Genomic DNA, 25,028 nt, shown 5'->3' on the forward strand with positions numbered 1-25,028 from the left:
AGCTCCCTCCACTGGCCATCCAAACTTGACAGTCATTACGGGAACAGCAGCCTCCTGACTTCCGGTGTCTATGGTCTGCCACCTCGCCTCTATGAAGCCTGGGCCCATCATCCCCACGGATCCTTGACCCTCTGCCCTGCAGTTGAACATGGCCTGCAGAGGACGCCACGGCTGGGCTTCTGAGTGATGCTGGTGCCCTCTCACCGGCGCAGTCCTGACAACCTTCATGAAGTGGAACGCAGTCCTCTGGCAGAGACGTCTCAGCCTCGTATAATACACACATTCCAGCCCATGGTGTTGTCTTAGAAGGAAGCAGCCAGTTCTGGGATGGGGCCTGACATTAGCATCGGCTGCCGTCTAGAAGATAAACACCCTAACCCAGCTGTTTCAAGCTCTCAACATGACACTTGAACTTGGAGGTGGGAAGTGACGTTTTCAGTCGCCGCCAGGCTAGGCAGTTCCCACACCACTGATTCCAGTACACCCACGGTCCTTGGCCTCTTTACACCTTTCTCTACCACCTGCTGGGGCAATTTCAGTATTTCCATGTCATTCTACACAGGCCATGGCTTTGTCCAGGCTTCTAACAGCCACCCTGGCAGCAAGTCTGCCCCAGCCCCTAGGGTCTTTGCCAAGATATTCAATCCCGTGTCCTGAAAAACTGCCCCCCAAATCAGTCAGTTATTGCTTGTCTGGTGCACACTAGCTAATTCCTGCCACTCTTCCTGTGCACCTCTTTCCTCCCTTACCAGGCCTGTGCCAAGCTGGGGACGCAGCTAGTGAACCCTGGCTACTGGCCTCTCAGCCAGGAGAGGCAGTGGGGGCAGCTCGTCTAAGTGGGCATCTGTTGCCTCGCAGGGGGGAGGCCGCTGGAGCATCTTCCAGCATGGAAGAAATGCTAGCTCTACTGGGAAAGGGCAGCCCCAAAGAGCCCAGGACTCTGCAGGGCCAACACCCTCGGGGCCGTCCCTTCATGTAGCTCCATCTCGAATATTAGAGTCCCAGGTTTTCCAACCAGGCCTCTACCTGAGCATGATAGACCTGCCCTGGCTGAGCAGTTCCCACGGCCTGGAGTCCTGCCACTCTGCTCGTCCTCTTCCTGACTTCTCTGCCATCAGGCCCCCTTGCTCTTGGCGGCTATTAACTGCTTGTTAGCAGCCCTCCATCTCTTTTTATCCCTCTGCTGTGCACCAGCATCACTTAGCAGACAGGCACATCCCAGAAGAACAAATTGAAACGCCAACAAACATCAAAAGATGTGCAGACTCACTGCCAACATTTAAAAGACCAGCAACTCTTATTGCTGTCAGGGATAAAGTGGAGAGACAGAGAGAGACAGAGAGAGAGACAGAGAGAGACACAGAGAGACACAGAGAGAGACACAGAGAGAGACACAGAGAGAGACAGAGAGAGACAGAGAGAGACACAGAGACAAAGAGAGACACAGAGAGAGACACAGAGAGAGACACAGAGAGACACAGAGAGAGACACAGAGAGACACAGAGACACAGAGAGAGACAGAGAGAGAGAGAATGAATAAGGACAAAACAAAGACATTTTCAAACACAGAAATATTAAAAGGATTTCCACCCACTGGCCTTCATTGAAAGGTCCATTCAGGATGCACTCGGTCAGGAATACGATCCTGAGGGAAGGGCGTCAATGATCGGCCCACACGCTAACTATGATGTTCTGGAGATTTCAATTCACTTGTGACAGGAGGAGAAGCAGGAGGAAGAAACTCTAATTCTTTAATATTTTAAAAAATAGACATCCAAATACAGCTCTAGCAGCAGTCCCAACATGAGGAGAGATGTCTGATTCATAGTGAAATTATGTCAAGGTCCATGTCGTGTTTGAGAGGAGGGTAGAAATACTGAATAAGTTAAGATCGCCTTAGAAATAATTATGGCCGAGTATATCTGTTAAAACTTTTAAGGGAAATTACTAAAATTGCAGAAATTGAAACTACAGCTTCCAAGCAAGCAGAGGGTGGCAAAATTAAGTGAATAAAAAGATAAACAGATACCACTACATAAGATCCTAAAAATACATTCAAATAGATCAATAAATACTAAATATAAAGATATGAAAATCACCTACTAAAAGACAGAAATAATTGTGCAGTTTGTTTTAGTAATTTTTAATTTTTATTTTTATTGAATCAAAACTGATTATACATATTTCGGGGTTCAACATTGAGATATGTGGATCAAATCAGTATCTCTAGCATATACATTGTTACAAATTGTAATTATTCTTTATGCCCCTTGTCCAATCTCTCCCATTCCCCCTCTGCCCTCTAATTACCCTAGATTTCTTCTGTCCTTCTGAAAGAACAATGGTTACTCTGTTGATTTCCTGCCCAAATGATCTGTCCAATGCTGGGAGGCATGATCAGGTCCCCCAATATTATCACAGAGCAGATGTCTCTTCCGTCACCATGAAATGGGCTCTGCAGAGACAGACATCCTCCTCCTTTCTTTATCTCTGCTGGTGACTCTCCTTGTGTCAAGGCACTCCACTGGCTGGCGGACCATCTGCTTGGTGGTTGTGGCATCAAGCCGCCTTCGCGGCAGACATGGTTATCGTGGTAGCTATGGTGGGCCACCCACATGGAGGAGATGTTTTTGGCCTGCTCTACGGGGCTGGCAGTGTGGCTGGTTGTGGAGAGTGTCTGATCCACAGTTCCATGCCCCGGGTCACTGAGTGTGTTCCAAGGCACTGGCACGGGGTGCCTAGTTTTGGGAGGAGTGCTCGGGTCCCAGGCTGCAAACCCTGGATCCATACCCTGGGTCCCCGGGTGGGCCCTGAGGTGGTGGCATGGGTGCCTAGTTTGGGAGGGGAATCCAGTCCCCTTCTCCATGCCTCAGGTCCACGGGCACACCTGAGGCACTGGTGCAATGTGCCTGGTTATGCGATGGGGGTACGTTCCCCTTCTCCATGCCTCGGTCCATGGGCAGGGCCTTGATGCACTGTCCCAGAGTGCCTGGTTGTGTGGGGATCCAGTCCCCAGCTCCATGCCTCAGGTCCATGGGCAGACCTGAGGCACTGGTGCAGTGTGCCTGGTGGTAGGAGAGGGATCTGGTCCCCTTCTCCATGCCCCGGGTCCCAGCGCAGGCCCCAAGGCACTGGGGCAGTGTGCCTAGTTGTGGAAGGGGTTCCAGTCCCCTTCCCCATGCTCTGGGTCCCATGGAAGACCCTGGGGTGCTGGCATGAGGTGTGTGGTTGTGGGAGGAGGCTCTGGTCCCATTCTCCATGCTCCAGGTCCAGCACAGGCCCCAAGGCTCTGGTGCAGTATGCCTAGTTGTGGGAGGGGTTCCGGTCCCCTTCCCCATGCCTCGGGTCCTCGGGTGGACCCCGAGGTACTGGTGTGGTGTGCCTGGTTATGAGAGGGAAGTCTGGTCCTCTTCTCCATGCCTTGGACCCCTACGTGGGGCCCTGAGGCACTGTCACAGCATGCCTGGTTGTGGGAAGCGGGTCCAGTCCCTGGCTGCTAGCCTCGGGTCCCCTGGCAGGCACCTAGGCATTGGTGGTGTGCTGGAATGTGGGAGTGGGGTCCGGTCCTTGACTCCAATCATCAGGATCTGGGTGGGGCCCCGAGGTGCTGGTGCTGTCAGTTGTTGTGCATGTGGGTCCTGCCCCTGGCTCCATGCATCACGTCCCTTGGTGGGCCCCAAGGAATTCATGGTGTGCCTGGGCCGGAGCTAAGGTTTTGTCCTTTGCTTGCTTCTAAAATGGGAACTTCCTGTGGGAACCAGTACTTGAGCTGTGTGGTTGACGTAAATTGCCGCCTTGCTGCTGTTTCCCTAGGTAAGGCTTTTTGTGCAGCTCAGGGTTTAATGGCTGACCTTATAGGTACTTCCAGCTCTCCAGATACTCAGTGCACCTGGGTTGTGTAGAAACTCTGATCTGGGCCTGAGTTTTTTCATGAAACTTCACCCCATGCAATTCGGCATTCCCAACTCCTCTGAGTTATTCTGTGCAGATTGGGGTGTGGATCGGCTGTCCTTGCTGTGTCCCAATGCTCTACCGGTGGGCCTTTCTCCCCCACCGCCCGTGCTCCAAACACTTCCCATGGGATGGGCCCTGTGCCTGTCCCTTGTGATGACTCACCGGCCTCTGAGTGGTTCCCCTTTTTCAGTTGTTCTGGCTCCTCACTCCTGTGTGGGTCCACAGGAACATGCTTAGTGGTCTCGCTGTCCTGGGAGCCACCAAAGTCCTCTTCCCCCCTTCCACCTCCAAGCAACTGCATCTAAAGGGCACAGCTGTGGCGTTAGCCCGCTCCTGCTCCATGTGCTCCAGCATTAAAGTGGCCATGGTCTGAAACACTGAGAGCAGTTTTTTCTTTCTCTCCTTGTGCGCTCTCCTGCCTTCATGTGTTCCATAGGTCTCTCCTTCTCTTCCTGTGAACTCCAGCAGAACCAGCTTGGCTGATGCTACATTTTGTAGTTGTAAATTCATTGTTTTGTGGGGGAGAGTGAGGCTGGGGACCGTCTATTCCGCCATCTTGAGCGGAAGTCTCTGCAGAGTTTGTTTTAAAGTCAGCCCTATAGTGCTTACAAGAGACATACCTAAAATAAAGCTGTGCTAAAAGGTTGGAAATAAAAGGATGGAAAAAATATACCATTGAAATACTAAGAAATGGAACCAGGCAAAATAGAACTTGGGGCAAAAAATATTATTACCAATGAAATTAGGACACTACATAATAAGGAAGAAATAGTCTACTAAGTATAAAATCATGAGCTTAGATGCACACAATTACGTAACTTTAAAATGTATAAAGCAAAAGCTGACAGAATTACAAGAAGAAACTAACAAATGCGCAATCATAGAGGAAAATTTTAAGCCACATCTACCAAAAATGAGCAGACCAAGCACAAAATATTGGTAAGGGTATTGATGACTTGAACAACAAACTTAGATCAATCAGAAAGACCCGCTACATAAAGAATATAGGCTTTTTTCAAGTGCACGTGGGACAGTCATGAAATTTGACCACATAACTAGGTCACAAATGAAGTTTCAACAAACTTCAAAGAATCATTATCGTACAGAATACATACACATTCTCTGACGGTATAGAACAATTGTTCTACATTATATGTAAAACAAACTTAAAATGATTCCTTAAAATCAAACACACGTGTATTTGGAGCCTTAAAATGCCCTCCTAAATATCTCATTGGTAACAGAGCCAATAATGGCAGAAATTGTGAAATATTTAGAGCTTCATGACAATGAAAGTGTTGCATATCAAAACTTATGGAAGGCAGTGGTCCTGAGAGAGGAAGTTTTAGCCTGAAATACATGGATTTAAAATCTGCGGGAGTGCACCTGGGGTCCTCCCACAGACCCAGAAGGAGAAGGGACCGACAGGGTTACCCCCGGTGTTGGGACTGCGGAATCTCGGGGAAAAGTGAGCCTGCTGCCCGCCAACCCAGCCCCGTGAAAGAGACACTCAGACACGGCAGGGATTCTGTCAGGGCAGTTCCACTTTATTGCCCTTACACTGCAATTTATATAAGCAAGCAAGTAGGGGCTTTCCATGAACTAGCCAATCAATTAAAGGATCACGTGGGCATGCATTTTGTACTAACATGTTGAGCATAGCAATCACACAGGGTTCACGAGTGCGGAAATACTGGAGGACCAATAAAACCTTTTGGAGCTATCTTGGGTTATGCCTCCCCTACTTCCCGTGGGCGCCATCTTCATCCTCCACCCATAGGCACCATGTGGCTCACAGATAATGTTTGCTCCTAAAAATGGGCCCAACAAAAATCGTGAAAGACTGGAATGGGGGAAATAGAAAATCACCATCTCATCTCTAGGATGAGAACGACAAACCACTGTAGAGAGAAATTAGAGAGGACACAAGAAGATGGAGAGATATGCCATGCTCTTGGATTGGAAGAATTAACACTGTGAAAATGTCCATAGTACCCAAAGTGGTCTACAGATTCAATGCAATCCCCATCAAAATACCAATGACGTTTTTCTCAGAATTTCAAAAAACAATCCTATCATTCATATGTAATAACAAAAGACCACCAATAGCCAAAGCAATCATGAGCAAGAAAAGGAAATAATAAAGCTGGAGGCATAACACTACCTGACTTTAAACTATACTACAAAGCCATAGTAACCAAAATAGCATGGTACTGGCATAAAAACAGACACACAGACCAATGGAACACAATGGAGAATCCAGAAATCAACGCAACGACCTACAGCCATCTGATCTTTGACAAAGGCACAGAGACTGCACACTGGGGAAGAGACTGCCTCTTCAGTAAATGGTGCTGGGAGAACTGGACATTCACATGTAGGAGAACGAAACTAGACCCGTACCTCTCACTGTATAGCAAAATCAACTCAAAATGTATTAAAGAATAAAATATACATCCTGAAACAATAAAACTCCTTAAAGAAAACATAGGGGAAACAGTCAGGGAGCAGGAGTGGGTGCAGACATCATGAATAGGACCCCAAAAGCACAGTCAACTGAAGAAAAAATAAACAAATGGAATTTGATCAAACTAAAAAGCTTCTGCACAGCCAAAGAAACAATTAACAGAGAGAAAAGACAGCCAACAGAGTGGGAGAAAATATCTGCAAAATATACATCTGACAGAGGATTAATATACAGAATACACAAAGAACTCAAACAACTTAACAACAACAAACAAAAAAAAAAAAACAAGTAAACCAATTAAAAAATGGACAAAGGAGCTCAATAGGCATTTCTCAAAGGAGGATGTACGAATGGCCAACAAACACAGGAAAAAATGCTCAACATCACTCAGCATTTGGGAAATGCAAATCGAAACCACTTTGGGATACCACCTCACTCCAGTGACGATGGCTAATATCCAAAAGACTGAGAATGATAAATGCTGGCGAGGTTGTGGAGAAAAAGGAATTCTCATACATTGTTGGTAGGACTGCAAAACGGTGCAAACTTTATGGAAAATGGTATGGAGGTTACTCAAACAATTACAGATAGATCTCCCATATGACCCAGCTACTCCACTGCTGGGAATATACCCAGAGGAATGGAAATCATCATGTCGAAGGGTGACCTGTACTCCCGTGTTTATTGCAGCACTATTTACAATAGCCAAGAGTTGGAACCAGCCCAAATGTCCATCATCAGATGAGTGGATAAGGAAAATGTGGCATATCTACACAGTGGAATACTACTCTGCTACAAAAAAGAATGAAATACTGCCATTTACAGCAACATGGATGGACTCAGACACAATTATATTAAGTGAAATAAGCCAGGCACAGAGAGAGAAATACTACATGTCCTCACTTATTTGTGGGAGCTAATAAAAATAAATAAGTAAATAAACAAACAAACGGGGGTGGGGTGGGGAAAGAAGACACAACCATCACAACGTTTCCTTGATTTGGTTAAGACAAGTGAACAGATATGATGTTGATGGGGTGGAGGGGCGAGAGGGAGGGAGGAAAAGGAGGGATTGGTAAAGGGACACGGAAATCAACTCTATTGTATATTGATAAATTAAAATAAAATAAAACATGAAATACAACCATTCGCAGCAACATGCATGAACTTAGAGAAAATCATATTTAGTGGAATAAGCCAGGCACAGAAAGAGAAATACCTCATGTTCTCACTTATTTGTGGGAGATAATAAAAATAAATAAATAAATATACAAAGAAATAAACAGGGGGTGGGGGCGGGAATAAAGTGAATATGTATCAACAAAGCCAAAAAAAATACACTTATATTCGTCAATAATAATCATTAAAATAAGAAGCCATAGAACTAATTAGCTCTTTCCAGCATGTGAGGATCCAATGGGAAACTGAGAGTTTGCAGCCTGAAGCAGGGAGCACTCAACAAAGCCCGACCATGCGGGCATCATCACCCTGTTCTTCAGCCACCAGAACTGTGGCGTATCAATTTGTGTTGCTCATAAACCACCCGATCTATGGTATGCTGTTATCGCAGTTGGAACTAAGACACCCTCATCATACAGCCATTCTACGAACACACCTGAAGGTTTTCTCTTCTATCTCGTGCTTCTTCCTGTGTGTCAATTGCTTTACAAGTTCTGCTGAGAATCGTGTGATATGCAGATGTTTTGGTCATGTGTGAGCACACACGCTTCTCCATAGGGTAACCAAGAGGCCTTGCATTTTATAAACCCCATGCATGTCAATGGGTCGTCTGATGTTTCAGCCGAATTTCTTCTTACTCAAACATTTCACCTGCAGAAAGGTTTACGTACTTCCCACTCATGAATACTAAATATCAACCATATCCTTCATCCACGATTCCTACAGTTTGGCTAGGACTGTGTTTAACATCTAATGTACTGCACAGGTGGCATATGGATGTGTCGATTAAGTCGAGTGTAATAATTATTAAACAATGTGTACTTAAATCACCTCATTGTACACCTTGAATATATACAAATTTATTCGTCAGTTAAATAATTTTAATAAAATATTATAAAAATATAAAATCAAAAAGAAAAGATTTTAAATAAAATAAAAGAACATGATTATGAGATGATTTTTACCTTCTGTCCATGTTTCCCCAGAAGTTTTCAAAGCAAAATGGAAAACATACTGGTTTCTGCCCATCCCCCATGGCCCCTGATATGTTAGTTATTGCACCTCATTACTCTCATTCCCCCTGTCCTTTGTCCTCCTCGAGACACATTTGTAGGCCCTGGGAACGCGGTTGCTATGCCCCTAGACCTTCAGTCACAAGTTCCCACCCCACTGTGAACCCGACCACCTGTTTTCTGCACTGTTGTCCATCAACTGTGGTGCACGGCTGGAGAAAATGAGAGGTCGGCGCTGCTGGAGACTCAGGACCCCCAATCTACTGCGCTGCCTCACTCCCCTCAGTGCTTGTTCTCTCCACAACCATCACCCCCGCGGTCCGTGATGACCCAGACACAAGCAGCTTCCAGCTCTACTACGTGTGGCCTACCTGAAAACGCTTGCAAATCAAACGTTCGGAAGCCTTGAGCAGCAGACGTGCAAGCCATGAGGGGGTATTCACCGCCGAGCCACCCAGGACACAACTGAAAGGACCCACGCTCACTGGGGGCTCACAGGTGGAGGCCACTGCTACCCAGAGCCACCAGCTACGCGCACATCCCACAGTGGCAGGGTCGGCTACATGCCTGGAGTTTTCTTCCTCCAACACACGCATCGGCCACACGTAAAATTGCCAGCTTCGTTGCCTGCACCCACGCACCGCCTGGCATTCTGGGGTCGTTGCAGTATCTTCCCCATTCCTGATCCTCCCCTTCAGACACGGCCTTAGCTGCATGAGTCTGAAGCTCTTCCTTCTAGGGACAGGTTACATTCCCCTACCCCACTGATACTGAGCTTGACCGCGTGGCTACCGCTCGCTCACGGAATGGGGACAAGAGCGACAATGTGCTCATTTGATCCTAGGCCTTAAGAGGCATCACGATCACTCCTCTTGCATGTCTTCCACCATCACAAAAAGAACATGTTCAGTAGCCAGGTGACCTTCTGGTCCCAGAGGAATGGAGTAGGCCTCCGTGGAGTAGGGCCATCCTAGCGCCATGATGTTCTATGCTATGGGTGTACGGTGATTCACTTAAACATTGCTCTCCTGCTAAACACTTAGGGCTTTTATTCAAAATTCTCACACGTCCAAAGAGTGCTTGAGCAAGAATTCTTGCACATTTATGTGCCGTGCATGCATTGAGGTGGCATGGTGACGTGAGATGTCAAAGCGTGTCTTTCCCATTTTCCTGGAATTGATGACGAAAGTCCACAGCTATGAAAAGAGGTCCTCAAAATACCTCCCATTCTAAATAGTGAGGACCACCCCCATTCAGGACCAACCACCTCCCTACAGGGATTTCCAAAAGGTGCCATTTCAAAGGAGCCCATTCTACGACTTCCTCATAAAGAGGGTGGAAGTGGAGGAGTCACGTTGGGGAGGAACCACCCTTCTCCCGAAGGCGCTCCCAGTGCTGTGAAGGGTACAGGGGCAAGTACCTCAATGGTACCGTCTGTGGGAGTCTGTAAAAAGTGGATATTGACATCTTGCTCAGGGTTAGACATTTTCAGAGCCAGCGGGCTTGCAGATCCACCCCAGGCCTCTCGGAGCAGCAAACTCAGAGGCCAGGCCTGCTGCTAGCTGAGGGCCACCTTCCCAAACAAATGGGTGACCCAAATGCTTGGTTTTTACAGCCACTGAAACTGCCTCCCCCAGAAGCTGTAGCAATTTCCATGAACCCAATGGTATTTTCCCAGATCCTCACCAACACTATATACTATAAATGGTTTTCATTTGTGTTAATCAGTGAAAAGTGATATTTGGTTGTTGCATAAGTGTGAATGATTATTTCCTCTTACTGAATTGTGTGTTTGTGCCCCTTGGCCGTTTTCTTCTTGTATTTATCTTCTGTCTGAACGCTTTGCAAGAGGTTTTGTATACACAGATGATTGATTATTTTCTTTTTATGTGTGTTGCTACCTTTGCTCCTTGTGATAGCTTGGATCTTATTTTTATTTAAGATGCACGTGACATATAGCAGTTTTATATTTTAATGTCATCAAATGCTGGTCCTTGTGTGATTGCTTCCATTTCTCAGATGCTTTGAAAGTCCTTTCCCATTTCTGGACTCCCACTCACAGATGAGAAGTTGCCAGGGCAGCTAAATCATTTGTGCTGTCCTATCACCCAGCACACTGTCGTGTGCTTGAAGCATGAGGACTTGGCCCCACAAGATACTCTCCTGAGAGCAGCTTTTACATCCTTATTTCTCAGGGTGTAGATGAGGGGATTTAGCATTGGTGTCACTGCTGCATAAAATATAGAGACAATTTTCTCCCCATCTTGGGACTTTTTGGCCTGTGGTCTCATAGAAATATATATTAGTGTCCCAAAGTAGATGGTGACCACGACCAGGTGAGAACCACATGTGGAAAAGGCCTTAAGCCTAGCCTCAGTTGGATGGATTCTTAAGACAGCCCTGAGGATACAAAGGTAAGAGATAAGGATGAAAGTTAAAGGTACTGGCATTGAAATGACAGCACATACCATCATCATAACCTCTAGGGAAATGGTGTTAGAACAGAGCAATTTGAAGATCGCTTGGACTTCACAGGAGAAGTGATTGACTGCATTATGCCCACAGAAACTGATGGGGAAGAGCAGAATGGGCACGACAGTGAGCAGGAAGGCTGTCACCCACACAACCAAAGCCATTAAAGTGCATACTCGAGAAGACATGACCACGTTGTACCTGAGTGGATTTGAGATAGCCACGAATCGGTCGTAAGCCATAATAGCCAGAAGGAAACACTCAGCCAGTGCCAAGAAGGCTCGGATGGCAAGCTGGGCAAAACAGGAGCTGTAGGAGATGGTGGGAGAGTTCTGCAGGGAGTGCGCCATGATCAGGGGTAAAGCACTGGTGGAGAACAGGAGATCCAGTAAAGACGAGTTACCAAGGAAGAAATACATTGGGGTGTGAAGCTGAGAACTGACTCCCACCAGGAAAACGATCATGCTGTTTCCTGCCAAAGTTAGTATGTAATGAAACATCAGTGCCCAGAAAAGAACACTCTGGGATGTGGGGTGGTTGGACAGTCCCACGAGAACGAATTCGGTCACTTTGGTGTGGTTTCCAATTTCCTGGTAATTCATTTCGTCTATCCACAGCTACAGGTGGGGAGAGAAGGCAGACGAATCAGCTCTTTGCCAGCAAGGAATTCACCGAGTATACTATCAGGTTGCTTAAAGCACAGCAGCCCTTGACACAAGCTCACCTCTGAAGTTTTCAGCCCCTAACCTGCCAGCAGCTTCAGTGACCCACCCCCGTGTCTGCATCCTCTGCGGGGAAAATAAAAAAGCAGTCCTCCAGGAAAAATGACCGGGACTCCTGGATTGTGTGAACACAGTATTGGAGGAAGAGAGAACAAAGGACCCACCCAGCCTTCTGGCCAGCAAGCCTCCCATGAGCTCCTGCTCCAAACTAAATGAGGCCTGACCACGAGAAGAAACCGGCTGCCTCTTCATTCAGGAGCAGGAGAATGACAGTGTAGCGGCACAGGGAAACGTCCTCAGGACAATATTGGCTTGTACTCACTCGAAATCAACACTCAAGGTCCTAAGTCCCTTCCCACACTGGGGCTGAGACCAAAATATCCACAATGCTTTCCTCCCACCTCTTCAACCAGCAGCTCGTCACTCCTCAAGGCAGAGAAGAAAGGAGAAAGGGAAGGCTGGAAAGTCAGCATCCTCTAGGACTTGTGAGAGATACAGATTCTCAGGCCCCACCCCAGACCTGCTGAGTGAGGAACTCTGGGAGTGGAGCCCACAAATCTGTTTTAACATGCTCTGCAGGCGTCTGTAATGCATCTAAAGTTTGAGAACCACTGGTTCGAGAACAAGTTGATCATTTCCTGCTGGTTTTCAGCTTTCATCCTAAAGTAGGAATGAGAGATGTAACACAGACAGCTTTTCAGATGCTTAATAATTGCAGGGTCCCTCCTAAAGAATTTCATAAAACTATTCAAACACACACACACACACACACACACACACACACACACAAACACACACACACACACACACATTTTCAAACTGGCATCTAAAGATTTTCACCCGTTTCAATACTTGGAAAGATGTAATCTCTGTTTTCCTGTAAATATTCGTAATTTAAAACCACCACTTCCTGAATATTCCCTGGAAAGGCTCATTTACCCTCAGTAGTGTGCATACCTGGGTGTGAAGAGCAAACACAGATTTTCACGAGCCTCTGGTAGGGCTTGCTCCACAGCCAGTTCCTGGTGCAAAGGCTGCTGAGTGTGCTACAGCACAGAACGGGTTCGTCATTTGGGAAGGTGGTCACTTCTTGCTGCCGTCAGGGCCAACTCCAATGTCATGCACATGTGGTTGAGTAAGTGGACTGACCTTGCTCTTCTGCAGACTCCACCTGGAGGTCAGAGGAAAGTGGCCTACGCTGCCTCTTTGCACGCAAAACTACCCCGCGCCACTGAGGCACTGTCAACACCACCTGCAAGAGAAAGGTCTCCGCGTGCTCTTCACCGAGACTTCCATGAGTGACATGCATTTCCAAAAATGATATCCCAGCCCCACCTCCACCCCAGAGGGTGGAAGGCGGGATTGTCAGCAAATCGCGCCTGTGAGATGGGTGGAGCAGCTGACTCAAACCAGCCAAGCTTCTTCCAGCTCTGCAGCCAGGCCCCCTTCACGGAAGGAGCCCAAACACTCAGTGACGGTGCTGGACAGAATCAGACCAGAGCCCCTTCCTGCTGAGACTCTGAGCCAAGCTCTGTTTCCCCAAGGTTAAGTCGGCTTTGGGACGAACGCGGTGAGATGTTTGTAACTCTTGTCAGACGCTGACGTGTTTGCCCGACTTCAGGGACCCTTTGGACGGCCACGAAGTCTTCCCTTGCCTGCAGTGCTCCCATGCCGTCTCCCTCGTGGAGGAGAGAGCTGCCGTCTCAGCTCGGCGAGGCCTTGCCCTCACTCAGAGGCCCGCGGGCCCAGCACTAGGGAGGTGAGGAGCTCGATAGAAGAGATTAAAACAGCATTAAGGACCTAAGAACTGTGCACAGCAACAACCCATGAATTATTTCCTGATGCCTTCTTCAGAGACTGGGGGCTGAACAGCAATTGGCTTCTGCTTCTGAAAAGCAGGCCGTAGAGTGGAAAGTGAACACGTGGGCAGAGATGAGGATTTCTTCTTTCCCAGGAGTGGAGGCTAAATTTTACTCATTTTCCATAAATACCGACGTTTCCTAGCTACTTGATCCCCAGTTTCTGAGATCCACCAGGGATAGGTGCAGAGGGAATCTCCGGAAGCACAAGATTGCCAAGGATTGCAGAGGCCTGAGCTTTGCCAAGAAAGCCCCCTGAATCTGGGTTATCTGACAGCCCTGCACTGTTACCCCATTGCCCATGACTCCGGGATGCAGTGAAGCCAGGATGGGTAATATACAAGCCCAGTCCTCTTGCTAGGGACGCACAAGGGTCAGCTCTACCCGGAACGACTCCAGCTAGACTCACACTCTAGGAAGAGTCATGTGGCTTGCAAGGTGGCTCCGGAAAGTAATTCCGACTTTCCAGTCTGCGTTTGGGTTGAGTAGGGGAGAGCTGCCTTGGGGGTTAGCTCTGCGGGCCTTATGAAGCCGACAGAGACTGAGGAAATCCAAAAGGATCTTGGCAAGAGAGCCTCAGGGGAAACAATTAGAGGTGTGCACCAACCATATATATCACTGAGGCTGTGAGTGGCCTCTGTGGGCAGCCACGCTTGTAAACATGGAGCAAACACACTTACTCCTTGAGCCGGAGAATTACAGCAAGTAAGTTCATGCTACTGCCCCACAGCCCAACGCACGGGCTTCTGCCTTTTCTATACCAGGCCCTGTGCTGGCTGCTGCCAGGGAGGCAAAGGTCAGCAGGAGTGCACAGACTAATAGGAGAACGAAGACACATATCTGAAGCAGACATTAAGAATTCAGCTTTAGAACTAAGTCTGTTTACAACGCTTAGAATTAGAATTTAGCTGCTTAGAAGGAAAACTGAGGGCGAGACTTGCCCGAGGATGAACTTGACCTGGAGCCAGACAGATCTCCAGAGGTCTAAGCTCAACTCCACCCTTTCCTGGCTGTGTAATTTTGGGTGAGCTATGACACTTAACCTCTCTCAGCTTTAGATTTGTTTTCTCTTTGACATGGAGCGAATAATAGCAGCTACCTCACTTCATGGTTTGGAGGAGGAACTGAGAGAATATACGTATAACTAGTCTGTAAGTGCAGGCGTCCATGCGGGAAAGAACCCAACACTCCCCTAGTCCCGTGAGTGCGGGCTCACCCTGTGGGTCCCGGGACATGAGGATCAGAGCACGGTGGTCCTGTATCAGCACTTCCTGGGGGTTATCAGTCTAGGCCAGTAGGGCTGCTTCGTCTCCCCTTAAGTGCAGTCCCACCAGGTTTCCCATGGACGTTGGATGTAATTCAGTGAAATAAGTCCTGGGAAATATCAATTAAATAATAGCTAATGTGATCACGAAAATGTTAGTGTTGAAGAAGAAATAGGAAGGCTGATCAATGAAACAGAATTAAGAATCCAGAAGTAGATTTTTTTAATTCATATGGAAATTTAGTGTCTGATAAGGGAGAAATTTAACATTTGTTAAATTTGATAAAGACAACATTCAATAAATGGTGTTGTGGACAACTGGCTATCATGAAAACATGCACCACACGAAAGTGGATCCGCACCTTACTCTTTTCACCAAAATCAGTCTCAGGGGATCAAAGAGTAAACGTAGACAAAAGAAACACTAAAACACCTAGAAAGACACACGGGTGGATATTTTCATCTTCTGGAGTGCTGAAACCATTTCTGAGCGCAGGATGTGAGGCTAGAAGCACTGCCGTGCTGTTGATGATGGTGTGCATTGGAGCAGCATCTTTGGAGGGCAAGTTTGCTGCACTTTAAAGTGTGCACGCCCGGGGAGTAATTGCAGTTGCAGGTGGTGGGCACGCTGATAGCACTGATCTGCTCGACGCATCGTGGGCACAGCTGCTGACGGTCAGCTCTGTGCCACATGAATATGCATAATCAATAAAAGTTTTTCAAATTAAAAAACAAAAAAACAAAATGTGCACACCGAGCTCACAAATGGGACGGGAGGAAAGATCCAGATGTCCAGAGAATCTGCTCTGGCCAGAGGAGAAAGTACTGAAGGAAAGGAAAAGACAGGCAGACATGCTAAACAGCGATTTCTGCATCTCAATTGAGAGGCTTCCTGTTATCTCACCCTGTGGGCTGCAGAGACAGCAAGTCCTGACTGTGGAACAGCCCAAGCCTCAGGGAACCTGAAGCCATGTTAGCAAAAGTTGGCTTCTCTCCCAAACCCCTACTCAGTGTCTGTCCCGTTGGGAAATCCTTTCCTGGACATAAATGCTCACGTCTGGGAGACACCGTCCTTCACCCCCAAGGCCATATGAGCACCTTTTGCCTTCTTTATTCATTCATTCAATGAATATTTATTTAGCATCTGTGGAGTGCCAGGCACCTTGCCAGGCTCTAGGGGCCCATCTGTCACCACACAATAAATGCTCATTCCGGAAGTGAGAGCTCATAGGCTGAAGAGGATGTGCAGAAAGACTGAGACTGAGTGGAAGGACGACGTTATCTGTTCGCAGGTCAACCTTGGGTAGGTCATTTCCTTATTCTCAGGCTGGTTTTCCATGCCGTGTCCCTCCTTTGTTGTTTTTCCATTTAGTGGCCTGGGTTGTGACTGGGAATAAGGGCATGGTGACACTGAGGCAGCTTTTACCACTGAGACCACACCACTGGGGGAAGGCGCAGAAAGGAGCTAGACAGACCGGGGTCTCCATTGACTACTGCATCTTGAGATGGATGTCATGTACTTCACGTGGACTGGCTGACATCCATTTGCCAGCATCTCCTCCAATTTGTCTCCTTGGCAAGCACTGCATGGAGACCACATTCAGAAGACCCTTCTGGCTGTCTCTTAGTGGATATTTGAGACACAGAGAGAGTCCCGGGAATGTTGTATTACAGGAGGATTTTCAAGTTACCCCACACCTGGACTGGAAGCTGTTGGCCATCTTTGCAGCCCTTGCAACAGAAGGTGCAGATGAAACGTCTTCAGAGCAAAGGAAGAGCAAAGCACATCCACAGGGATGAAAGACAGGGAAGGGGGCAGTCCTGATCGTGTCTGAGTCTCTGGTTCCACTTTGCTCCTATCTGAGTTTCTGGGAGACAACTACCCCACCCCCACCCCCAACCCCTACCCCCAACCTGGTACTCATATAACAAGTTCCCATGGTTTCCTGGGCTACTTGGAATTGGTTTCTGCTACTTTGGGGTTTTTGTTATTTTACTTCTCAAAATACATTGTACTTGATTTTCATGCCCCTTTACCCGTTTCTCTCCACCCCTCTCCCGTCCCCGCTGTCGTAAGTGTGCACTTGACTTAAATAGTTCAAGGAATTTTTGTGGTTATTCCGTCCGGTTTCTGCTACTTTTGACCAATAGAACCCTAATGGTAGGTCTGCTTGCTCATGTTACAGAAGAAGCTCGGTGTCTACCTGTACTGGGAGTTAAGAGGGCTCCATCAGACACTCTGTGCTCCAATCTTCCAGGCGGGATGAAGAGAGACAGAAAAAGTTTAGACTGTCTGGGGTCAACTTTGCCAACTGAGAGATCTGGTTAACTGTGAAGAGCCCAAGATGATGGCAGCAGAGAGGTTCTTTTTCTGTCTTGGGGTGGCAGCAGTGCCCCCTGACCTCTAGCTGGCACATTTTCCCTCAGAGAGCCAGTCCATGGCAGTGCCCAGCTCTTTCCCTGGAGTCTCAGCACCTAAGGGAAGAAAGCAAGGGGGCACCTGCCTGGTGAGCCTAAAACTCTGACACGTACCTACCTTCAGGCAATTCTGACTTTGCAATTCTTTGTGGTCACCCCAAATACTAGAAAATGAAATTAACCTGCCAGTCTGTAGCTACCCTTTTCAACACACAGAGAACCTGTAATTACTGAACTCAAGTGAGAAAAGAACGGCCAACCAGATTGCTTCGTCACGTTTTCACCCAACACATGAGACGGTTCCACTGAGTAGAGCTCAGTGTCCAGGTACGGGGGTGTCTGTGGCCTCCTCCCCACGGGCAATGTGGTAAAGGGGGTGGGGCAGAGTTCACCGTGGGGCAGAAGTGCCAGCTAAGAAACCAAAGAAGTCCTGAGGCCCCAATCAGGACTTTCCCTTTCAAAGAGTCCAGATAGTTAATAGGATGCACACAAACATCCACGCCGGCCCTACAGCCACCGAACTTAGGAGACAAGCCAACGTCCAGGCCCAGCACCATGATGTTCCCAGAACTCGGTTCTGTGTTGCCCCCAATCCTATCAGAGTCCATGGTCTCTAACTGGGATCTAACTGGTATCCAACTGGAGCCAGATGCAGAAAACCGGGATAATTTTGAGAGTGGCGGTCCCCGAGCTGTCACTGCTGAGAGAGCCCCGCAGTCACCATGGCTGCTCTCTCCGTTCCAACAGAAGAGCTTCTGTTTTCGAAACTGTGGCCAAGAGCAGAGGGGGCCAGAGGGCAGGAAAGAGGAAGAGAAAAGTGGAGCGGCTAGAAAACTGCCACACGCCCACCTTGGTGTCGGCAGCCCCTCTGGTGGCGGAGGCAGAGGCAGAAACGGCTGGAATGATTCAGAGGAGATTGCGAGTGATCCTAAGCTCCAGCAGAGTTGTCTGGGGTCCTGTTTTCTGCTTTGGGGTGTGGGCCTTGTCCCTGCCACCGCCTAGAGCCCATCACCCAGCACTGTGCTGGCCCTGCAAGGGACGGTCACTTGTCATATGGCAGCCGGTCTCGCTTTCAGCAGGATCTTCTCTCTGTCTCAGTCTCTCTCTTTCTCTCTTTATTTCCTTTCCTTTCCTTTCCTTCCTTCCTTCCTTCCTTCCTTCCTTCCTTCCTTCCTTCCTTCCTTCCTTCCTTTCCCTCCTTCCTTCCTTCCTTCTTTCCTTCCTTTCCCACCTTCCTTTCCTTCCTTCTTTCATTCCTTCCTTCCTTCCTTCAATCCTTCCTTCCTCCTTCCTTCCTTTCGTTCGTTCCTTCCTTCCTTCCTTTCCTTCCTTCCTTCCTTCCTTCCTTCCTTCCTTCCTTCCTTCCTTCCTTCCTTCCTTCCTTCCTTCCTTCCTTTCTTCCTTCCATTTCTGTGTATCTATCCATAGTTCTTTCCTTTTCTGTTTTTCTTCATTGTCTTTTCTCTTTCTTTGTTTCTGTGTGTCTTCCTTCCTGTCTTTTTTCTCTCTCTTTGCCTTTCTTTCTTTAAAAAAGGAAAAAGAAAGGAAAAAGAATGTAACTTCCAGGATGTGGCAATTGCTTTGACCTTGGCGCTGGTATTCCTAGAAAGGGCAAGGGCATCTGGGAGGCTTTTCTGAACAATAGGACCTGGCGTCTGCAACTGGTAGGTGAGGCAGCTTTATGAATGCAGGTGACACATGAATATAGGAATGCATGGGACGACGGAGCTTACTGGGCTGCACGGAAGCAACTGTGGCCCTGCTCTACCGAGATGTGGACCCTGGTACAGGGTGGACACTGGGCTACACCTAGATCAGGAGTTGTCAGGGTGTGGATATGCTGGCCTTGGGGAGACGTAGGCATGAGACAGGAGGTTAGTTCAGCTGAGGAGCAGCATTCTCAAGGTTCCATAGCTCTTATTCCCCAGGTCACTCATAGAAGGAAGCCACTTCGATGACTCTGATTTTGCATATTAACGAGGGAGGCCCTGAGAGCCTCCTAGTTCTTACAAAGAACCAGGGAATCTCAGTGGGGGGTGTGGGTGGGTGTCCGTTCCAATGCCCCAATCTCAGGCTCCATTGCCCACTTTGAGTTTCTCTCTAGCAAGGACTGGTCCCTGGATTCGACCCCAGCCAAACCTGTATTTTATCTGCCTCTCAAATCAGCCTGAGGCTGATTCACGTAATGGTAATGAATTCTACAATGGAGACTGCAGATTTAGCAGATCTGACTGAAATAACATTGTCAGGACCTAAACTGTATCCAAGGTTTGCGAACGAAACACAAGTCATCGGGATTGGGATTTGGGTCCAGCTGTACGACCTGGGGAAGGCACGCCCCTCAGTGCAGGGATCCCAGTACGGCCTCCTTCCTGACCTCTCCTAGGACTTTCTCAGTCCTGCCTTCACTGCTACTTAACGCAAGTCACAGGCCGTGGCAACTCCTCTAAGGACACTCCCTTCCTAACAACCATCAGCTATACTTCCGAGGGCTGCTCCCTGTGGTCCAAACAGGCTGGAAAGACACCATCTGGGTCCTGGGAAGTGGTGCTGCCAGGTCCGGGCCCCGTGGCCCTGCCCCTGCTGCCCTGAGGATGGGCTGTTCATCGCTCTTGGGTTCTCACCAACAGCAGATGGTACCAGAACAATCTCCCACAGGGCTGCTGCCTGCATTTCTCCTTCAGCTACTGGATCTGCCCCTTCCAGGTAACCCTGGGCCTCTTCTCCATGGGTGCTCAGGGACATAAGAAACGAGCAGGGAAGAACACGCTGGCATTCTCCACAGCCTGGCAGCTGCTCTGTGCTGTACCCCAGGATGTGCTTTGTACCATGGAACGTAAGAAGGAAACACAGGAAGCCACTTCAGCATCGAAGTCATAAAAGACTGATTACATGACAGTGCATTTTGGTCACATTTTATTTATGTTTCTTTCTGTGTGTATGTGTCTGAGCATGCGTATATGCGTGAGCGGGTAAGAGTGTACCTCAGAAAGTTCGTGGAAAGGTTTGCATTGTATTTTAATTCTACTTTTCCACAATCTTTTTGAAGAACCTCATACATGTGTGAGTGTGAGCACACGTATGCATGTGTGTGAGCGTGTGTGCGTGTGTGAGTGCATGTCCTTGTGTGTGTGTGCGTGTGCCTGCGTCAGTGTGTGTCCATGTGTGCGAGTGTGTGTCCATGTGTGTGAGTGCATGTCCATGTGTGTGCACATGTCCATGTGTGTGCACGTGTGTGCCTGTGTGAGCATGTGTGTGTGTGTGAGTGCATGTCCATGTGTGTGCACGTGTGTGCCTGTGTGTGAGTGCGTGTCCATGTGTATGAGTGCAGGTCCATGTGTGTCCACATCTCCATGTGTGCGTGCGTGTGCCTGTGTGTGAGTGCGTGTCCATGAATGTGCACGTGTCCATGTCTGTGAGTGTTTGTCCATGTGTGTGCACATGTCCATGTGTGTGCGTGTGTGCGTGCGTGCGTGCATGCCCATGTGTGTGCACGTGTCCATGTGTGTGCACGCTTGTGCCTGTGTGTGCACGTGTCCGTGTGTATGCACATGTGCATGTGTGTGAGCGCCTGTGTGTGAGCGCATGTGTGTGTATGTGAGCGCGTGAATCTGAGTTTCTATGCACAGGACAAAGTGGGGAGCAAACGCCCCTCACTGCTATGAATGGTTCTCCGGGGAGTGCAGAGAAGGACTGAGGGAGCAGAAACTTTCACTCCGACTGTCACTTTTGAAGTGTTTGGATCGTGTGTGACTTCTACTCTTGCTTCCGTGTTTTCTGTATTTTCAAGGTTTAAGGACCAAATAAACAAAGCGATCCCCACATTTCTGCAGCATTCTCATGGGGGGACAGAGTGCAAGTGTCCGAGGAAGACAAACACGAGCCCAGCAAGCACGTTCTCACCCACAGACAGAATTTTCAAGGGAGAGCACAAGGGGCTCGTGGGAAGGCTGAGCACGGAGGGTGGGAAGCTGGGCTGGGTCACGGGAGGGGTTGAGCGCCAGCTGTGGGGCCTCTGTCTGAAGGGAAGCTGGCCGCCCTGCTCTCTGCCAGTCCTGCCAGCCGTGGCTCACATGACCAAGGGTGGGGGAGACGGCAGAGGGGAAAGCCCGGGTTTGGGCTCCGTCAGGACAGGGGGCTTCAGGCACGGGCTTACTGTGATTTCTGGGGAGAGGCCAGGGGTGGGGACAGGAGCAGGGCACGGGCCACCCAGGGAAGAAGACTTTGTGACCATCTGCTCTGACGTGAGGAGTGGGCACGTCGCCCCTAGGGACCTGCTCAGCTCAAAGACTCCCGGTGTCTGTTAGGTACGTGACACTTAGGGCAACTTGCAACCAGAGCTGTCTTCAGACTGGGTTTTCTGGTTTCACCGAACGCGCTTTGAGCCTCAGTGGTCCCCATAGAAATGGCAGGTCGCTAAGCAGCGAGCCCCTTTAAGGGGCAACTGGGCTTCCACAGGGCCGTGAATGCCTGTTGACTATTGATTTGCTTCATCTGCAGGATCTTTAGAAACTTTCTCCTCGTCTCCACTGCTGTGATGGAGGGATGCACGGGAAGAACCTGGAGGCTCATCGCAGGGTTGCTCCTTGTAACTCGGGTGTTGCGAGGGAAGGAAGAAGCAACGCGTCCCCCAGAGTCTGGGAAGCAGACCAGCCGACGGCGCGGACGGCCGGCGCTCGACCCCGCGGCCCTGAGAAAAAGTCCTCCCCGACTGTCCTGACTGTCCTAACTGTCCCGTTCGCGCCGACCCTGTGAGCCGCCCACCCCTGTGCCCCCTGCTTTGCTCACTCGAGGCCCGCACACTGCTGGCTGCAGAGGATGCACAAATGAGCCACGAGCCCTCATGCGTCCTGCTAACTGCGCCAGCCACTGTGGAAGGGGCTGAGGGCAGACGCTTCTCGTCCCCGTGGAGCTCATAGGCTGTTGGGGGACACGGAGAATAAGCCAAGAATTACAGCCTCTGTGGTGCATAATATGACTGCTGAAGCCCAGGGAGCTGTGGGGACACTGGAAAGGGGCTAGCCCACCTAGGGCGTCAGGGGAGGGGTCTGGAAAGGGGTGGCACAAAGGCCGGGCCTCCCTGCAGCTGAGGCGTGCAGGCACAGGATGGGCAGCAGCTCGTGCCGGCTCTGCCCCCTTCCTCTCCAGCACCCGCTTCGCAGCCCTCGGCTGCAGGTAGCAACGTTGCAAGTGCCTGAGATGAAGTGGCCAGAGCTCACGCCCTGCAGGAGTTCCCTAGAGCAGCAGTGATCCTGCAGACCCCGTCTCCATCAAACTCCAGACCCCCACCGCAGACAACGCTGCAAGCGCAGGACGGCTCTGGAAGGAGGGTTGTCTTCAGGGCCTGTGAAAATCAACTGCACGTTTACAACTCGCTCGTCTTGGATCGTTTCTGTAAGAGCCCAGCCGGGGAACTAAAGCAGCATCTCACCAGCCGTTCTTTGTTCTCGGTGAACAGAGGGCGGAATTCAGGAGGCTAATCGGATGGAGGTGAGGGCCGAGCCTGGGGAAGGAGCTGGCAGGGCCTGGTGAGCCGGGTGCGCTCCCGTCCGTGCGTGGAAAGGGCTCCAGGGTTTCCCGTGACTTGGAGAATTGCTAGAAAGCTGTCCTTTCCAGCCAGCAGTCCTGCGGCAGAGAACACAGGATGGACACGTGCTGGAAAAACCACACCCTAGGCTCTGAGTTTATCATCTTGGGCTTTGGTGAACTGGCCCAGCTGCAAATCCCCCTTTTTGGACTCTTTCTAATCCTGCATCTTGTCACCCTAGCGGGGCACATGACTATTGTGCTCGTCACCCTCACGGACTCCTGTCTCCAGACCCCCATGTATTTCTTCCTTCGAAACCTGTCCACCATTGAAACTGGCTATGTACTGTTTATTGTCCCCAACATGCTGTTCAACTTCCTGTCCGGGAACCAGCGGATGCCCTTCCTGGTCTGTGCCCTGCAGATGCACCTCTTCGTCGCCCTGGGTGGGGCAGAGTGTTTCCTCCTGGCAGCCATGGCCTATGACCGCTTCGTGGCCGTCTGCCACCCGCTGCGCTACACACTCATCATCACCAGGGCCCTGTGCCTGCACATGCTGTCTCTGGCATGTGTCGGCGGCTTTGCCCTCTCACTCACCCTCACCATGATGATATTTTTCTGGCCCTTCTGCCAGTCCCGTGAGGTCGACCATTTCTTCTGCGACATCCCTGCGGTGGTATTCCTGGCCTGCGCAGACACGTGAGCCAACGAGATGGCAGTCTTCCTCGTCTGCACGCTCGTCCTGCTGCTCCCGTCCGTGCTCATCCTGCTGTCCTACGGATTCATTATCAGCGCCGTCCTCAGCATCCACTCTGCTGAGGGCAGGAGCAAAGCATTCTCCACCTGTGCTGGGAACCTGCTGGTCTCTCTCCTGCACTATGGCTGTGCAATATTCATCTACATTCGCCCCAAGTCATGCTACACCCTGGGACAGGACAAAATCGTGTCCTTGATCTACACCAACATCACCGCCATGCTCTACCCTGTGATCTACAGCCTGAGGAACAAGGAAGTCAAGGGAGCCCTCAGGAGCCTCCTGAGAATGAAGAGCAGCAGGAGGTGACCCCTGCACCAGGTGACCCTGGCCCCAGGTGACCCTGGCTCCAGGTGACGGGGAAGGCAAGGCGCGGCCACCAGGACTATCCCGGCCCCCTTCAAGAGCCCCGTCAGTCCTCAGATCATGCACCCTACGGCCCGTCCTCCCCTTGAGCGCTTGGCCATGGTTCTCAGCACACCAGAACTCGCTGCCCCCTTTTCTGTGGTCAGACAGAAGGAAAGAATCCTGAGGTTTTCTGAGACAGGGCAGTTCTGCAGTGTCCAACCCCTCAGGGGCAATTCCAGGACCACCTGGAACACTGTCAGCCATGTGGACAGGCAGAAGGACGTGACATGACCCGAACAAAACGTGAAGCCAGCCACCTCTCTGGCCAAAACACCAGCAGGGACAGAAATACAAGGAGCTCCCAGATCCAAACTAGGTAAAGTTTGGATGCAAAGGCTGAGCCGGCCCCAACACGGAATTCCTGCATCGCGAGAAAGTGACCTGGAGGTCAGCCGAGATGCAACTGTGCACACCGAAGTGGCAGCATTAGCGTTAGCAGCGGCAGCACTGAAGGGCCTGTGACCTGCCCACACCACACTGCACCCTGCACACGCTCACCATCCTCACTGAGGCGTTTCAGGATCTGCCCCGTTCCTAAGCTTCCGGGCCAGCTCACGCCTCCCCGTCCTTTGAATCCCGCTTACAGGCCACTTGCTCCCGAAGTCCGTGCGGACGGCCCTTCGCGGACACGCCAGGCGGGGAGGTGCCGCTCCTCCACGGCTCCATGTGCGTGCGCTTCATCCACTACCCCCAACTGGCCTGGAGCCTCCTTAAAGGCAAGAACTGTCATGACTCTCTGTCACCCCAGCACCTGGCACATAACAGGTGCTCAACAAATGGTAACTGACCTGAACTGTGAACCCCCCTTGGCTCTGGCACAGAGATACCTTTGGATCCCAGCTGCTGATGCACTGAAAACTTTCAATATCCTCCTGGGCTGAGACCTCTGTGATTCGGGGACGAAGGTCGGGTGTAGTGATCTCAAGAAAGTGTTTGCTCACCCCACTCCCACCCCACAGGCTGGATAATTGCCAGGGAGCCCTGTGGTCCAC

General features: G+C 49.9%; 1 protein-coding gene and 1 pseudogene across 1 annotated transcript; one reads left to right on the forward strand and one right to left on the reverse strand.

Annotated features, from left to right (window-relative positions):
* Positions 1-10,700: 10,700 nt before the first annotated feature.
* LOC134368574 (olfactory receptor 13H1-like) lies at positions 10,701-22,619 on the reverse strand. Its single transcript, XM_063085003.1, has 7 exons — positions 22,609-22,619; positions 22,376-22,542; positions 22,137-22,268; positions 21,422-21,512; positions 18,198-18,216; positions 17,843-18,115; positions 10,701-11,702 (listed from the first exon to the last, which is right to left on the reverse strand). The coding sequence occupies exons 1-7, from the start codon at positions 22,617-22,619 to the stop codon at positions 10,701-10,703; spliced, it is 1,695 nt and encodes a 564-aa protein (XP_062941073.1).
* A 373-nt stretch (positions 22,620-22,992) lies between these two features.
* Positions 22,993-23,937, forward strand: LOC134368575 (olfactory receptor 10R2-like; annotated as a pseudogene).
* The last annotated feature ends 1,091 nt before the right edge of the window (positions 23,938-25,028 follow it).

Source organism: Cynocephalus volans, chromosome X (assembly GCF_027409185.1).
Source record: "Cynocephalus volans isolate mCynVol1 chromosome X, mCynVol1.pri, whole genome shotgun sequence".
Taxonomy (NCBI): Eukaryota; Metazoa; Chordata; class Mammalia; order Dermoptera; family Cynocephalidae; genus Cynocephalus; species Cynocephalus volans.